This window comes from Vipera berus, assembly GCF_964194415.1.
Source record: "Vipera berus genome assembly, chromosome: 4".
NCBI classification, from domain to species: domain Eukaryota; kingdom Metazoa; phylum Chordata; class Lepidosauria; order Squamata; family Viperidae; genus Vipera; species Vipera berus.
Window position 1 is genome coordinate 4,697,247 of NC_138206.1, and position 17,526 is coordinate 4,714,772.

Below are 17,526 nucleotides of genomic sequence, written 5' to 3' on the forward strand. Positions count from 1 at the left end.
AAGGAAGGAGGGAAGAAGGAAGGAAGGAAGGAGGGAAGGAGAAGGGGAAGAAGAAAGGAAGGAAGGAAGGAGGGAGGGAAGGAAGGAAGGAAGAAAGGGAAGAAGGAAGGAAGGAGAAGGGGAAGAAGGAAGAAAGGCAGGAGGGAGGGAGGGAAGGAAGGAGAAGGGGAAGAAGGAAGGTGTATGGATGAGAGGAAGGGGAAGAAGGAAGGAGGGAGGGAAGGAAGGAAGGAAGGGGAAGAAGAAAGGAAGGAGGGAAGGAAGGAGGGAAGAAGGAAGGAAGGAAGGAGGGAAGGAGAAGGGGAAGAAGAAAGGAAGGAAGGAAGGAGGGAGGGAAGGAAGGAAGGAAGGAAGGAAGGGGAAGGAGAAGAAGGAAGTAAGGAGGGAGGGAAGGAAGGAAGGAGAAGAAAGGAAGAAGGGGAAGAAGGAAGGAAGGAGGGAGGGAAGGAAGGAAGGAGAAGGGGAAGAAGGAAAGAAGGAAGGAAGGGGAAGGGGAGGAAAGAAAGAAGGAGGGAGGGAGGGAGGGAAGAAGGAAAAAGGAGAGGAAAAAGAAGAAGGGAGGGGAGAAGGAAATGAGGAAGGAAGGAAGAAGAAAGAAAGAAAGAAAGAAAGAAAGAAAGAAAGAAAGAAAGAAAGAAAGAAAGAAAGAAAGAAAGAAAGAAAGAAAGAAAGAAAGAAGTCCGAGACTGGGAATTTCTTCCTACTCTTGAATCATCTGCTTCCCAAGAAAAGCAACAACAAAAACATTTGTGTGTGCCTGTCAACCAGAAAGCGCAGAGGCCCGGCTGAAAGCAACAAGCTGCTGGGAGAGGCAGAGACACGCAGAGCCTTGCTGGTAAACCTGCAAAAAAGCTTGACTTCATTTCTCCTGAAAGGATGGAAATAATGAAACTTGGGGGCGGTAACGCAAAAGACCCGACTGAATTGCCCAAACCAATTTGTGAGGATTAAAAATTCGGGGAGGAGAGGGCGACGATTGGGGCGGGGAAGCAGATTCTGACCCATACGACCCACGTCCTTCCAAAACCGCATCAAGAATAACTTTCTTCCCTACTGCCCTCCTTACCCCGTAACTCAGGGGGCTCTCCAAACTCGACCACCTGAAGCCTTGTGGACTTCAACTCCCAGAATCCCCTAGCCTGCCATGACTTCCGGACCTCAACTCCCAGAATCCCCTGGTCAGCCGTGGCGGGCTGGGGAATTCTCAGGAGCTGTAGTCTGCAAGTCGTCACGTTGGCCACCTTTGGAGAACCCCTCCCGCAAGCCGATCGGGGTGACGAGTGCAAGATTGGTCTCCAGACACACTACTTCCTCGCGGTGACCCGCACGGCCTCCTCGCCGCGCCCTGGAGCTACTTATCGGACCCTTTCCGCGGCCGGCGGAAAGTGGGGGTGTCCTTGTTCAGCGCGTAGATCCTTCGGGAAAACTCCTCAAATTCCCCCAGAACTTGGTCGTCGCATTCCACGGCCACCGCGTGATCCACCGGGATATAGTTGAAGGCCCCGAGTTGGTCTCCCGAGGCAAAGCCCATGGCCTCCAGGCCCATGATCTCCTCCGCCTGCTCCACAGTACATAGCAGGTCAGTGCTGAGCGCCCCGCAAAAGATGCTCGGCCGCTCGCGAGCAGCGGTAGCACCGCTGGGGTGCTGGCCAGAGAACGGGGTGCCGTTGACGGCCCGAGAAGATCCTCGGAAAGCCTCCGGCGGATCCCGGGAGCCGCTCGAACTCCTGTTCTCGCCGTTGACACCGAGCCGGAAATCCTCGCCCGTCTGGCTTCCTTTCGTTAAGTCGAGGGAGGTATCTAAGGAGGAGGATAACGAGGCAGCCTTTTTCTCCGACTCTCCGGCGATGGGTCGGGTTAAAGCCGAGTGGTGACTCGGGAGAGGGCTCTTGTGCGCCAGTCTCTCGTTCTCCGAGTTAGCCCGTTTGCGAAGCCCCTTGTCCGGAGACGGGTGGTTGCCGGAAGAGCCCACGTCCAGGCCCCCAAAGGCAGAAGTTTGTCTCTTTGGAACAGGGATGGCGCTGGAAACGTGGTGACGATCGCTGCGAGGAAGAGGAGAAGAAGGAGGGTTAAAGTCAGCGGGACTTCGAAAGAAGGGCTCTGCCACCTTAGGAGGGCAACCCAGAACCCCAAATAAACACAAGACACAAACACACACACACACACTGCCCAGATCTGCTATTCGTTTGCAGGTAATCCTACGGCTGAGAATTATTTGCACAGGATGCCGAGAGATGATTTGAAGGCAGGACGAGAAGCGACAGACGGAAACTCATCAAGGAGAGAAGCCACCTGGAATTAAGGAGAAACTTCCTGACAGTCAGAACAATTAACCAGTGGAACAGCCTGCCTCCAGAAGCTGTGGGCGCTCTATCACTGGAGGTATAGGGGTTTCCTGCCTGAGCAAGCGGTTGGACTAGAAGAGTACCAAGGTCCCTTCCAACTCTCGTCATTCTGTTATCCAACCAATTGTTTAGTGATCGTTCAAAGTTATAGTGGCACTGAAAGAAATTACTTACGACCGAAACAGATGGCGGACGCTGTGTTCCTCTTCTTTCTATTTCCTTGCCAAAGAGAGGGCCTCCTCAGGGTGCCACCGATCAGAGAATGTCGACTGGTGGCCCCCAGGGGGAGGTCCTTCTCTGTGGGCGCCCCGGAGCTATGGAATCGGCTGCCGGTGGAGCTCCGGATGGCGCCCGACCTTCGCTCCTTCCGTCGCGATCTGAAGACATTCTTCTTTGAACAAGCCGGCCTGGCCTGATGGGGGATGGGTTGGGTTTTACGGTCATTTTTAATATTTGTATTTACTGTTTTTAGTCGGGCATATGTTTAATTTTCTTTTAACTTTTGTATTTTTGTATTTTTGATATTTGCCCTGTTCACCGCCCTGAGTCCCTCGGGAGAAGGGCGGTATAGAAATAAAATTATTATTATTATTATTATTATTATTAGAGAACATCCAACTTCTTTACCTAACTTCCAGGTAAGTTTAAAGTTTTCAAATCCCACGTGCACCGTATATAACAGGGATGGCGAACCTTTTAAAGACCGAGTGCCCAAACTGCAATCCAAAACCCTCTTATGTATTGTCAGCTGCCGGGTGGGCGTGGTCTATTGGCTGGGCGTGGCCCATTGGCTGGGCGTGGCTGCGGTGGTAACGGCAGACTGCGTGGGCCTAAAAAGTTCAACCAATCAATTGCAACTTTGCGAGATCTGTTTTTTCCCCACGAGAAGTTGAAATTTACTGATTGATTGAAGCTTTTTTTTTTTCTTGCACGCGGCGGCGGAGGCCTAAAGCGAAAAGGTTTTATAAAACCCAGCTGAAGGCCTAGGGCTGGGGCGACGGGGCGCGTGCTTACAGAGAGGGCTCTGCGTGCCACCTGCGGCACGCGTGCCGTAGGTTCGCCACCACGGGTATATAAGTCTACGCTTCAGCTACTGGGCCTGAAGTCATAGCCCTCTGCAATTTCCCATTTCTGATCAACTCCAGATTTGTAACTGAAATCCTAATCGAAGGGAACTTTTGTAGCTGACAGCTCAGCCGAGGCTGTCCTTGGTGCTCTCTGAGCTTGCTTGTTTTCTTGCAGACGTTTCATTACCCAACTAGGTAACATCGTCAGTGCTAAAAGGGAGTAGGTTTTGCTCTTTTTAATATACAATGGCTCGCACTGGCAGTGTGGGTGGGAATGTTTTTGGTGGTTCCTGGATTGGGCTGTTGTTAGGCTGCCTTCTAACACTGGGAGGGGTCTTACCTAGCTGGGTCATAAAATGTCTGCAAGTAAGGCACCAAGCTCAGAGACCACCGTGGACAACACAACTCAAATTCTGTGCTAGGCTGCATTAACAGAGGGATAGAATCAAGATCACGTGAAGTACTAATACCACTTTACAATGCCTTGTTAAGGCCACACCTGGAATACTGCATCCAGTTTTGGTCACCACGATGTAAAAAAGATGTCGAGACTCTGGAACGAGTACAGAGAAGAGCAACAAAGATGATTGGGGGACTGGAGGCTAAAACATATAGGGAACGGTTGCTGGAATTGGGTATGTCTAGTTTAATGAAAAGAAAGACCAGGGGTGACATGATAGCAGTGTTCCAGTATCTCAGGGGCTGCCACAAAGAGGAGGGAGTCAAGCTATTCGCCAAAGCACCTGAAAGCAGGACAAGAAGCAACGGATGGAAACTAGTCAAGGAGAGAAGCATCCTAGAACTAAGGAGAAACTTCCTGACCGTGAGAACAATTTACCAGTGGAACAACCTGCCTCTAGAAATGTTGAATGCTCCAACACTGGAAGTTTTTAAGAAGAGACTGGACAGCCACTTGTCTGAAATGGTAGAGGGTTTCCTGCCTGAGCAGGGGGTTGGACTAGATGACCTCCAAGGTCCCTTCCAACTACTTCTTCTTCTTCTTCTTCTTCTTATTATTATTATTATTATTGTTATTGTTGTTGTTGTTATTGTTGTTGTTGTTGTTGTTGTTGTTGTTATTATTATTATTATTATTATTATTATTATTATTATTATTATTATCCTCTCCCGTCACAAACTGTCACGAAGCAGGTGTCTTGATTAGTTTTGACTTAAATGCCAAAGCTCTGAACATTTGGCTCTTTTCTAACCCCAGAAAAATAAAATCCTCTTGAAGGCAGGATTTCACAGTCCGGTAAAAGCTGGATTTTTCTGCTCCTTCTTCCCTTGCTCCACGTCTTCAGGATGATAGCTCTAAGAATCCCAGGATTGCAAGAGCTTTAAGAAGACTATCTAGGAATACAGGAGCCGCTGAGTTTGCATAAGGGTTCTTAGGCCTCTTTAATCCTAATAAGGATTAAACTGCTAATTGGAACACCCACCTTGAAAACACATCTGTATCTGTAGGTTTTGATGTGTTGCTCACATTTACATCTCGCCACAACCGTAAAAAAAAAAAAGATTCTTGGCAGTGGGACAGAAACTTGGTTAAGGTCTGAAGTTAAAATGCCACTGAAGCATAGCTCGTCTACACATAATTATCTACACATAATTAGTCCTAAGAAATCAAGGAATGGTTTGTTCTGCACCGTCTTTGGCCGTAAAATTATGCTCCGCTCAGTCTCCTGATCAAAAACCTGATCCACCTTCCCTTCGTTGCAAGTGATCTGGTGATCGGTGGAGGGAAGGTCAGTTTATGATCTCACATCTGCACAGGCTGAGTCTTCAACAATTGGCCAGAGGTGGACATGGTCTGCCTTTGAAGATGACAGATTCAGACCAGAGGTCCCCAAACTTTTGGGCACCAGGGACCGAGAGAGATTTTTCCACGGACCGGTGGCTGTGTGGTTTTGTGTGCTACCTGCATCCCACGGATGGGGCTTTGCTTGTTTGTGCGGACCGGTTGCTGGCATGCCGCGGCCCGGTCTAACAGAATGACAGGAGGGATAGGAAATAAAGAGGGCTAAATCAGAGAAGGTAACATGGAAGGAGAACCAAGATTTTAGCTTCTTATGGGCTCCCCCATTTTTAACCCACTGGAGTTTTCTTTAAGCTTCCCAGCCATAACTGGTCTCCCCCAGCTGAAGGCCGAATCTGCAGGTCTCCTCTTGAGAAAGACATAGCCCGTTTCTCATTGACACGATCAAGGTCTCTCCCCTTTCCTTTCTCCATTCAAAGATGTCCTGGCCACGTAGAACAGAGGGCCCCAACCTTTTGGGCACCAGGGACCGGTTCCGTGGAGAGGGGTTTTTCCGTGGACCGGAGGGTGCGTGGTTTTGCGTGCTGCCTGCATCCCACGGATGGGGGTTTGCTTGTTTGTGCGGATCGGTTGCTGGCATGCCACAGACCGGTACCGGTCCAGAGACCGGAGGTTGGGGACCCCTGATTTAGACACTCTGCCTGATGATTTTGCCGAATCCCTGAAGCTTCTCTCTGGGACAACAGCAGAAGGCCACGGATCCAACTGCTCTGTGGTCACGAAGAGCACCGACGGCTCTGTGGTTTTCTTATTTCTATTTTTAATTTATTTTATCATATTTCAGAACTCACAGGGGAACTCGGGGTGGTGTACAGGTGGTCCTTGACGTATGACCGCAATCGAGGCCAACATTTCTGTTGCTAAGCAAGACAGGGATTGAGTTTGGCCCCAACTGAAGATCTTTTTTTTTTGCCACCGCTGTTAAATGGATCCTTGCGGTTAAGTTAGTCACATGGTCGTTAAGTGGATTCTGGCTTCCCGTGTTGACTTTGCCTGTCAGAAGGTCGCAAAAGGGGATCGCGTGACACACACACACACACACACACACAACCTGAGATGCTGTGAGTGAAACGTATAAAACTGCATTCATCAGGATTTTCTTGCAGATTGCTCTCGTGTGCTCTCTCTGGCAAACGATCCCCTCAAAAACGAAAGCAATAGAGAGCAAAGTCATCTTAATAAGATGCTATGTGAAGCGTAATTAAAACTAGTTTAATTAAGTAGAAAAACTGGCTTGTCTGGGAAGCAGCTCCTTGAGGGGTGGTGGGATATACATTTGGTCTGTTATGTGGAATAAAAAATGGTCCTTTAATTAGAGAATAAGAAAAGGCCAAGGGTGGCTCTGTGGGTTAGGACGCTGAGCTTGTCGATCAGAAGGTCGGCAGTTTGGCGGGTCGAATCCCGAGTGCCGCGTAGCAGAGTGAGCGCCTGTTACTCGTTCCAGCTTCTGCCAACCTAGCAGTTCAAAAGCACGTAAAAATGCAAGTAGAAAAATAGGGACCACTACGGTGGGAAGGTAACAGCGTTCCGTGCGCCTTTGGCGTCTAGTCATGCCGGCCACATGACCACGGAGACGTCCTCGGACAAGCGCTGGCTCTTCTGCTTTGAAACGGAGATGAGCACCGGCCCCTAGAGTCGGAAACGACTAGCACGCGTGTGTGGGGGAACCTTTACCTTTATGGACCACAATCATGGGGAGGCTGTGGAATTTGGGGAGGGGGAGAGAGTGGGAAAATGGAAAGTGGGAGAGGTATCGGCCTTCTTCTACTTAAGGAGTAAAACCACTCCAGGATCCCAATGGGTTTTCCATTGGCCCAAATCCAGAATACCAAACACGTATTATAAGCTACAGTTTTCCTCAACCAGGGCTGATCCGGAATGCGATTGTTTTGGGGGCTCGAAGAAAAACACATTTCCTGCTTTTTCTTTTGCCGGCCTTAATCAATAACATAGCCGTATCTTTCCCTCCAAGTGAAAGTTTTACGTTTTTCAAAGGGACTCTTTTTTTCCAGATTTCATGCATTAACAGTGAGCTTTAAGCTAGCCAGGAGTATTTTGGTTGTTTGGTTAAAAAAAAAAACTTATCTCGACGAAAGCCATTCCTGGACGACAGCAAAAACCAGGGTTAGTAATCCTAGTAAGCCGGGCAGATGGAGCATCTGCGGTAATAAAGGCGGCACGCAGAACTGCGCAATGCTCCATATTCTGTGTTTTTCTGAAAACGTTTCATCTTTAGCTACTTTTCTATTGCACGTTAAGTCCTCCACGTACAACCACAAGCGGGACCAGAATTTCCACTGCTAAGCAAGGCAGTTGTTCAGTAAGTTGTGCTCGATTTTGCAACTTAAAAACGTTAAGCAAATCACGGCAGTTGTTCAGGGAATCATATGGTCATTAAAGAAACCGGCTTCTGTCGTCAGATTTGCTTGTCGGAAGCCGGCTGGGAAGGTCACACAAAGAAGGATCCTATGACTCCAGGATGCTGCAACTGTCGTAAATGCATGCTGGCTCTCCAATGCCCAAATTTTGGTTGTGTGAATGTGGAGCTGCTGTGACAGTTGTTAATAGCGATGGCATTTAGACTTATATACCGCTTCATAATGCTTTATAGCCCCCTCTAAGCGGTTTACAGCCTATTTGTCCCCCAACAATCCGGGTCCTCATTTTACCAACCTCGGAAGGATGGAAGGCTGAGTCAAACCTTGAGCCGGTCAGGATCGAACTGCTGGCCGTGGGCAGAGTCAGCCTGCAAAAGCTGCATTCTAACCACTGCACCACCATGGATCGATCCCTTCCTTCCTTCCTTCCTTCCTTCCTTCCTTCCTTCCTTCCTTCCTTCCTTCCTTCCTTCTTTCCTTCCTTCCTTCCTTCCTTCCTTCCTTCCTTCCTTCCTTCCCACTTAGCAATACTGCTTCACAGGCCTCTCTAAGCGGTTTACAAAGTCAGCATCAATCCGGGTCCTCATTTTACCAACCTCAGAAGGATGGAAGGCTGAGTCAACCTTGAGCCGGTCAGGATTGAACTGCTGGCTGTGGGCAGTCAGCCTGCAAAAGCTGCATTCTAACCACTGCAGCACCACGGCTCCTTCCTTCCTTCATTCTTTCCTCCCTCCCTCCCTCCCTTTGAACTATTGAACTGCAGGCAGTTGACAGGCAGCCGACAGGCAGCCGAAGTAGCCTGCATTCTAACCGCTGTGCCCCCTTGGCTCGTTAAATGCAAGGACCAGCTGTAACGTCCTTTTTTCTCCCCCCTGGTGCCAAACGGTCGCTAAATGGATGGTCGTTAAGTCGAAGATGACCTGCACTGTGATGCAAAGCAAAACGGAACTACTCACCATCTAACCATCAGACCGTGCTCCAGGAAGTTTTTCAGGTTGGGAAGTGTCTGCCTTAAATCTGGAGTCCCCAGGCCATGCTGGTATCTAAGCTACGGAGAGAGAACAGAGACATTTAGAAGATAACTCCCAGCAACTAGGGATGCTTCAAGTGGACCTCAGGGAGGTCATATGCGAGCACACATAGGAGGATGCTCGATATGTCTCGGAGACGCTGTTAACATCCACGAGACGGGCACAAGATGTCCCAGAGATAACTCTGAAGATTCTTAATACAGAAAAACGTTCAAAATTTGACTCCTGAGACACTTGAGGGAACTAGCAGAGATGGCCAAATTAACTGGCTTTAATTTAAAGAGGAGAATACATCTTTTATTGCCGTCGGGAAACGGCTTCTAAATGCGGTGCTTGAGGTAGGAAAAAAAAATAAATAAAATTCTGATTTGGGGATTTACTGATCAGACGGCTTTGTTGTTTGTTTGTTTTTAAAAAGAAGCGACTAGTAGACACTATGGAGAGTTAAAAAGCTGAGGCTGTAAACTCATTACGTTGGTTCTACCGCCCTGCTGCTTTTCTCCCCTTTACCCTACAGTTCGCTCTGTTCCCCTTTTCCTACTAATTTCAGGGTTAATTGCATTTTGGGCTCCAGTCAGTTCAATAAAATTATAAGAATTCCAAAGTCTGACCCCTGCAGCATTCGGGTGTATTCGAGTAGACAGGAAAATACCGTATTTTCCGGCGTATAAGACGACTGGGCGTATAAGACGACCCTCCAACTTTTGAGATGATTTTCAAGATTTTTCGTCTTATACGCCGGAAAATCAGCGAGCCCGGGAAGGCACGCCCTCCCCTCTCACTGTGGAGGAAGCAGGGCAGGCTGGCGTCTGGCGGGAGCCGGCAGGGCAGTCCTGCGCAAGCGCGCGCTCCCCAGCTGTTAAGGAGCACTCCTTAGCAGCCGGGGAGTGCGCGCGTGTGCAGGACTGCCCTGCCGGCTCCCGCCCGACGCTCTTCCCTCTTGAGGCAGCATCGCTCCCCGGCTCCTAAGGAGTCCTCGGGGATGCTGCCTCAAGAGGGAAGGGACCCGACGCTCTTCCCTCTTGAGGCAGCATCCCCGAGGACTCCTTAGGAGCCGGGGAGCGATGCTGCCTCAAGAGGGAAGAGCGTCGGGCGGGAGCCGGCAGGACTGGGCGTATAAGATGACCCCCCCAACTTTTGAGATGATTTTCACGGGTTAAAAAGTCATCTTATATGCCGGAAAATACAGTAAGTGTTTGGATTCAGAGCTGAATTCATGTTCAACTTTTCTTCCCCATCAACCTCGCCCCTCAGATCCAGAGTAAAGGAAGAGTTACACTAGATTGTCTAGAACTGTGGGGTCCCCAACCTTTGCAGCTTGGCAGCCCAGGCTGGGGGTGGGGGGAAAGAGGGGAACTGGACGCTATGAGTGGCAGGCCGGAGCGCATGCATGCGCAGCTGCACTCACACAAGAGAGAAGTCTTCGAGGCACCACTCACACAAGTGGGGAGGCATGCGTGCCAGCCGGCCACTCACGCAGACCGGTTGCAAATAGGCCGCGAGTGAGCCATGGCCCACAGGTTAGGGACCCCTGGTCTACAACCCTGTAGTACATTGTATACCGATGGCGGACTGATCAAAAAACAAGGATCACCCACCTCCACTAACAGCAAGCAATATATTCATACATAACTCATGCTATACTCCCGGGGTAGGCAACTATGGCAGTTCTATGACCTGTGGACTTCGACTCCATGCTGGCTCAGGAATTCTGGGAGTTGAAGTCCACAAGTCATAAAGGGACCATATTTTCCCCCATGCTGGCTCAGGAATTCTGGGAGTTGAAGTCCACAAGTCATAAAGGGACCATATTTTCCCCCATGCTGGCTCAGGAATTCTGGGAGTTGACGTCCACAAGTCATAAAGGGACCATATTTTCCCCCATGCTGGCTCAGGAATTCTGGGAGTTGACGTCCACAAGTCATAAAGGGACCATATTTTCCCCCATGCTGGCTCAGGAATTCTGGGAGTTGACGTCCACAAGTCATAAAGGGACCATATTTTCCCCCATGCTGGCTCAGGAATTCTGGGAGTTGAAGTCCACAAGTCATAAAGGGACCATATTTTCCCCCATGCTGGCTCAGGAATTCTGGGAGTTGAAGTCCACAAGTCATAAAGGGACCATTGGCTGAAGAATTCTGGGAGTTGAAGTCCACAAGTCATGAAGGGGCCATACAGTTCCATGCTGGCTGAGGAATTCTGGGAGTTGAAGTCCACAAGTCATAAAAGGGCCATATTTTCCCTCATGCTAGCTCAGGAATTCTGGGAGTTGAAGTCCACAGGTCATAAAGCTGCCATAGTACTCCACCCCTGCTGTATCTGTAGTCCTCAATTTACAACCACAATGGAGGCCACAGTTTCCATTGCTAAGCAAGACAATTGTTAAGTGAGTTTTGTGCTCCATTGCGTGACCTTTCTTGCCACAGTGGTTAAGTGAACCACTGCAGTTGTTAAAAATTAGCAACACGGTTGTTAAGTGACTCTGGCTTCCCCATTGACATTGCTGGTCTGAAGGTCGCAAAAAGGGACCACAGGACACTGCAACCGTCATAAACACGAACCAATTGCCAAGTGTCTGAATTTTGATCACGCGACCAATGGGGATGCTGCAAAAGTCGTAAGTGTGAAAAACAGTCATAAGTCCCTTTTTTCCAGTGCTGCTGTAACTTTGAATGTTCACTAAATTAATGGCTGTAAGTCAAGGACCAGGCAAAATTAGACAGAAAGCAAGGCACAGGAATCCAACAGCACAATCAATCACAGGCTATGGAACACTTTTTGCAAGGCAGACCACCAAAAAAAGCTAAATTTATATACAACTGGGAAAATTCTCTTGAATTTCTTAGCAGTCGGTCATTCACACAGCTAAAGGAGTCTATTTCAAGAACCCATTTACTGAAAATTAAGTAACGAAGTCCCTTCAAGCTTGGCTGATCTCAAAACAGTTAAGCAGGATTGGCCTGGTTAGTAGATTTTTGGCTGCAGACTAGACCAGGAAGTAAAAAAAAAAACACAGACCAGAAAAAGGCAAAATAAACTATTGCTGAGAAAGAGTCTATTGAGCAAGTTAAGAAATATCCAAACAAAACACAATTTGCATCGTACCTTAATGCCTTTTCGAATTTTACTTTTTAAAAAAAACCACACCCATCGCGTGTCATCAATACCCAAGCAATACATCTCTTCTTGAAAGACCTATTTTTCAGATTTTAATTCAGTAAAAAAAAAAAAACGAATTAAGAAAGTTAAAGGAAGGCAAACATCATTTCAAAAGCAGATAGTTCTTGACTTACGACGGTTCGTTTAGTGACCGTTTGAAGCTACAACAGTACCCAAAAAAAGTAAGAATAATAATAAGTTGGAAGGGACCTTGGAGGTCATCTAGTCCAACCCCCTGCTATAGGCAGGAAACCCTATACCATTTCAGACTGATGAGTGGTTTCCACACTTATAACCATTCCAGCATCCCCATGGTCATGTGATCAAAATTTGACAACGGGCACATATTTATGACGGTCGCAGTGCCCCGGGGTCACCTGATCCCCTTTTGCGACCTTCTGTCAAGCAAAGTGTACAAGTGGGGGGGGGGAGAGAGAGCCAGATTCATTCATTCATTCATTCATTCATTCATTCATTCATTCATTCATTCATTTATTTATTTATTATTTATTTATTTATTTATTTTATTGGATTTGTATACCGCCCTATTCCCGTAGGACTCAGGGCGGTTTACAGGGCAGTTAAAACCATGAATACAAAAAATTAAAAACAATTAATTTAATAATATTTAATTTAATAATATTTCTATACCGCCCTTCTCCCGAAGGACTCAGGGCGGTGAACAGGGCAAGAATAAAAATACAGATTACAAAAGTTAAAACAAGATTAAATAAATGCCCACATACTAAAATACATCTTTAAAACCTAATAAAATAACAATAACAACCCCCCCCCCAATCCCCCATCAGGCCAGGCCGGCTTGTTCAAAAAAGTATGTTTTTAGCTCGCGGCGAAAGGAGCGAAGGTCGGGCGCCGTCTGGAGCTCAACCGGTAGCTGATTCCATAGCTCCGGGGCGCCCACAGAGAAGGCTCTCCCCCTGGGGGCCACCAGTCGACATTCTCTGACCGGTGGCACCCTGAGGAGGCCCTCTCTGTGGGAACGCACAGGGCGGAGGGAAGTCGATGCCGGCAGCAAGTGTTCCCTCAGGTACTCCGGACCCCTGCCATGTAGGGCTTTGAATACCATTACTAGTACCTTGAATTAAAACAATTAAATTAAATTCAAGCCCTAAGAGTAAATCTAAAACCCAGTTAAATTAACAACCCCACAGTCTGGACCAAACAGATCGAAGAGCCAAGTTTTCAGGTCCCGGCGAAATGAGCGAAGGTCGGGGGCAGTCCTAAGTTCTGTGGGTAGTTGGTCCCATAGGGCAGGCGCACCCACAGAGAACGCCCTTCCCCTGGGAATAACCCGCCGGCATTCCTTAACCGGCGGTACCCTGAGAAGGCCCTCCCTGTGGGGGCGCACAGGATGATGGGAAGATGATGCCGGCAGCAGGTGTCCCCTCAGATATCCCGGACCCAAGCCATTTAGGGCTTTATAGGTCATTACCAGCACCTTGAATCACACCCGGAGGGCAATCGGAAGCCAATGCAGCTCACGGAGAAGAGGTGTTACGCGGGAGTATCGGGAAGCTCCCATCAAAACTCGCGCGGCTGCATTCTGCACCAGTTGAAGCCTTCGGGTGGTCCTCAAGGGCAGCCCCATGTAGAGGGCGTTGCAGTAGTCTAACCGGGAGGTCACGAGCGCATGAGTGACTGTACGTAGAGCATCTCGGTCCAGATAGGGACGCAACTGGCGCACCAGGCGAACCTGGGCAAAAGCCCCCCTGGTCACGGCTCCTATGTGATCTTCAAAATTGAGCCGTGAATCCAGGAGGACTCCCAAGTTGCGAGCCCTATCAACCGGGGGTAATACCTCATCCCCTATTGTTAATGATGGAGAAGGCTGGTCAGCCCGAGATGCCGGTATGAACAGCCACTCAGTCTTGTCAGGATTGAGACGAAGCCTGTTTCTCCCCAACTGTGTGACTAATTTAACAACTGCAGTGATTCACTTCACTTAACCACTGCAGCAAGAAAGGTCGCAAAACGGGGCAAAACTCACTTAGCAACTGTCTCGCTTAGCCACGGAAATCTTGGGATCAGTCGGGAGCATACGTTGAGGACTACCTACTTACGAAAAAAGATTCTTCTCTACAATTTGGACACTATTTTCATTTAAACGGCTGAATGCCAGAGCTGCTGTCGGTGGTCAATAACACCATCCCAAAGAAGTCAGATAAAAGCATTTTTGGCTCCGTGTCTGAGATCATTTTAGCTTTCTTTTTTTAAGAAAAGAAAGAATTTTTGTGCACTTGAGAATCGCTGGCTTTCATAAAAAGTTAAATGCAGTTGTTTGTTTGTTTTTTTTAAACAAAGTGCACCCCGCCGGAGAATCAGATGATTTTTTTTTTAACAGCAGCAGTAAAAGCGATTAGCACAATGTAACCACAATTAGAGCTAGGAGAATGTTTATAATGCCGGGGACACTATCATCTTATTGGTCAGAACTATATTAATAGTAGGTTGTTCCAGTAATTTGAACCTCGTAAAAATACATCTATAGTCACTACATCGAAGCCGAAGGACAAGAATACAGGTAGACCTTGACTTACAACGTCGTTCAAAGTTACGACACTGGAAAAAATGTGATGTATGAACGTTTTTTAATTATGGCCTCTGCAGCATCCCCGGGATCGTTGTGATCAAAATTCAGATGCTTGGCAACTGACTCGTACTTATGACAGTTTGAATGTCCTGGGGCTCCGGCGATCCCCTTTTGCGACCTTCTGACAAGCAAAGTCAAGGGGGGGAATAGCCAGATTCATTTAACAACAGAGTTATACCAACTTATCAGTCGCAATGGTTCACCTAACCACTTTGGCAAGGGTGGGCGTATGGTTTGCTGAAGATCGTGGTTTAAATGCAAGTCAAATATTAGGCTGCATTAACAGAGGGACAGAATCAAGGTCACGTGAAGTGTTTACAAGGCCTCGGCGAGACCACCCTTGGAATATTGCATCTCAGATGACATCGAAATGATGTTGGGAGTCTGGAAAGAGTGCAGAGAAGAGCAACGAAGATGATTAGGGGCCTGGAGGCTAAAACATAGGAAGAACGGTTGCAGGAATTGGGCATGTGATGCATATCTAGTGAAAAGAAGGACTAGGGGTGACATGATAGCATCTTCCAATATTTGAAGTGGGGGCACAAAGAAGAGGGGGTGGGGGTGTCAACCTCTTCTCCAAAGCTCCTGAAGGCAGGACAAGAAGCAATGGATGGAAACTCATCAAGGAGTGAAGCAACCTAGAATTAAGGAGAAACACCCAACTGGGGCCAGAATTGCAGAGAAGAGCCACAAAGGGGATTGGGGGACTGGAGGCTAAAGCAATGGAGGGAATTAAGTAGGTCTAGTTTAATGAAGAGAACGACTAAGGAGGACATGATAGCAGCCTTCCAATATTTGAGAGGCTGCCACCTATCCTCCAAAGCCCCTGAAGGCAGGAGAAGAAGCGACGGATGGAAACTCATCAAGGAGAGAAGCAACCTGGAATTCCTCTACAGAGAAGAGCAACAAAGATGATTAGACTGGAGGCTAAAACATGGAAGAACAATTGCAGGAATTGGGTTACGTCCAGTTTAACGAAGAGAAGGACGAGGGGTGACATGATAGCAGTGTTCCAATATCTCAGGGGACGCCCCAAAGAAGAGGGAGTCAAGCTATTCTCCAAAGCCCCTGAAGGCAGGAGAAGCAGCAACGGATGGAAACTAGTCAAGGAGAGAAGCAACCTAGAACTAAGGAGAAACTTCCTGACAGTTAGAACAATTAACCAGTGGAACAACCTGCCTCCAGAAGCTGTGAATGCTCCAACACTGGAAGTTTTTAAGAAGAGACTGGACAGCCATTTGTCTGAAATGGTATAGGGTTTCCTGCCTGAGCAGGGGGTTGGACTAGATGACCTCCAAGGTCCCTTCCAACTCTGTTATTCTATTCTGTTCTGTTCTCTCGTATGCAACATTCTGACCTTCTAGCATGGGAGAGAAAAATAGTGAGGGAACTAAGACCAACTTTTATTTGTAATTCGGAACAAGTTATTTTACATGACTTGACTCGGAACAAGTTATTTTATGTGACTTGTGCTAAAAAAGGGCAACCCAAAAAGGCTGTGAGGCCTTGTAATCTTTCAAAACTCAAAAACACGCTAACCTGCGTTTTAACTCTTTACAGCCAGACCAGGTTTTGTATTACAACCGGAAGCTTTCTCAAACTTTTATGCTTTAATATTTATATAAACTCTTCGCGGCCATTAAGGAATGGTTTGTCAGATTTCAGCCCGACGGAGAGTGTATTTGTCTTTGTATGATCTCAGTTGAAGGGAACTTGCTCGTTAATCTAAAAGCTACATCAAGCACTCTTTTTTTTCTTTTCCAAAAAAACGGTTAAAAGTTCAGAAGGCCAAGAAAATCTGGAGTTTAAAACAAGTTACAAGTTTGCGTGAACGGTAAAGGTTTAATCTTACGCTGAAAACAAAAAGGATTTTTTTTCCCCTTCCCCCAAAGACCTTGTGATCGAAACTTCAGATCTAGCAGTAAAAAAATATTATAGATGTCAAGAAATTTCAAACTGGAAGGAGGTTGGTTTAAATTACTAATCTGCTATACGGTCAATTCCTGAACTGATCAGGCAGGAGAATTCTCCCTTCATTAGAACAAATATTGTCCATGTGTTTTACGAGAATTTAACAGAAGGCAAAACAGGAACGAGAGAACAAAAGCAGGATTAATTTTCCCCCCTCTGATTGCCCTTGCAAAATGCCCTATTCGCTTCTCAGCCTATCTTTTAATTTCATGGGATTATCCAATGCTTTTCATTTCCTAATCGGCGTTTTACAGAAAGTCCTCAACTTACAACCATTCATTTAGCGACCATTCAAAGTTACAACAGTCCTTGAAAAAAAGCGAGTTATGATCGGTTTTCACACCTATAACCTCTGCAGCATCCCCGTGATCCAAATTCGGCCGCTTGGCAACTGACTCACTGTTGCAGGGTCCACAACTGACCCAAGATTTCTGTCGCTAAGCAAGATCGTTGTGGCCCCATTTTACCATCCTTCCTTGCCGCAGCTGTTAAGTGAATCACTGCAATTGTTAAGTTAGTCACGCGGTTATGAAGTGACTCTGGCTTCCCTTGTCAGGAGGTTAGCAAAAAGCACCTCCTGGAACGCTGCAACCGTCATAAATATGAGTCAGTGGCCAAGCTGACTCTGAATTTTGATCACGTGACCGTGGGGATGCTGAAACGGTCGTTAAGCGTGAAAAAGTGCCTCAAGTCGCTTTTTTCAGTGCCGTTGTAACTTCGGATGGTCACTAAACGAGCTGATGTAAGTCGAGGGACTACCTGTAATGTAAAACCTCCAAATTACATCGATGTGTGGCAAATGTGGCTCTTGACTTATGACCAGTCCCTAAGTTACGACAGGGCATTTACAACCGAGTCCTGAAGTTCTGACATCTTCACCCCCAGTCGTCTGACTATATGTTCGGCCTGCATTTTATTGATTTATTTGCCAAATTAGTTTGCCGCCCACCTTGTCACAATTTACATATGCAGTGCCCCCCACAGTCCCGGGACCACGATTTACAGTTTTTAGTCCTCCACGTACAACCGTTCACTTAGCAACTCTTTGAAATTACTTAAGGCCCCGATTCAAAGTTCCGATGGCCAAGGACACTGCAAAAAAAACACAAAAAAAACCCAGGTGCTTTTTTTGGTGTGGTGACCTG

General features: G+C 47.4%; 1 protein-coding gene across 3 annotated transcripts in view; it reads right to left on the reverse strand.

The window, feature by feature from the left end:
- Nucleotides 1-1,351: 1,351 nt before the first annotated feature.
- UVRAG (UV radiation resistance associated) overlaps nt 1,352-17,526 on the reverse strand; it is a gene marked incomplete at its 3' end in the record, with an annotated part of 110,784 nt that continues 94,609 nt past the window's right edge. For all 3 annotated transcript variants that reach the window (XM_081327821.1, XM_081327822.1, XM_081327820.1), the window contains 2 exons: nt 8,566-8,657; nt 1,352-2,042 (listed from right to left, as the gene is read on the reverse strand). In XM_081327821.1, the coding sequence (XP_081183947.1) occupies nt 1,352-2,042; nt 8,566-8,657 (783 nt within the window). The remainder of the gene's footprint in view (nt 2,043-8,565; nt 8,658-17,526) is intronic.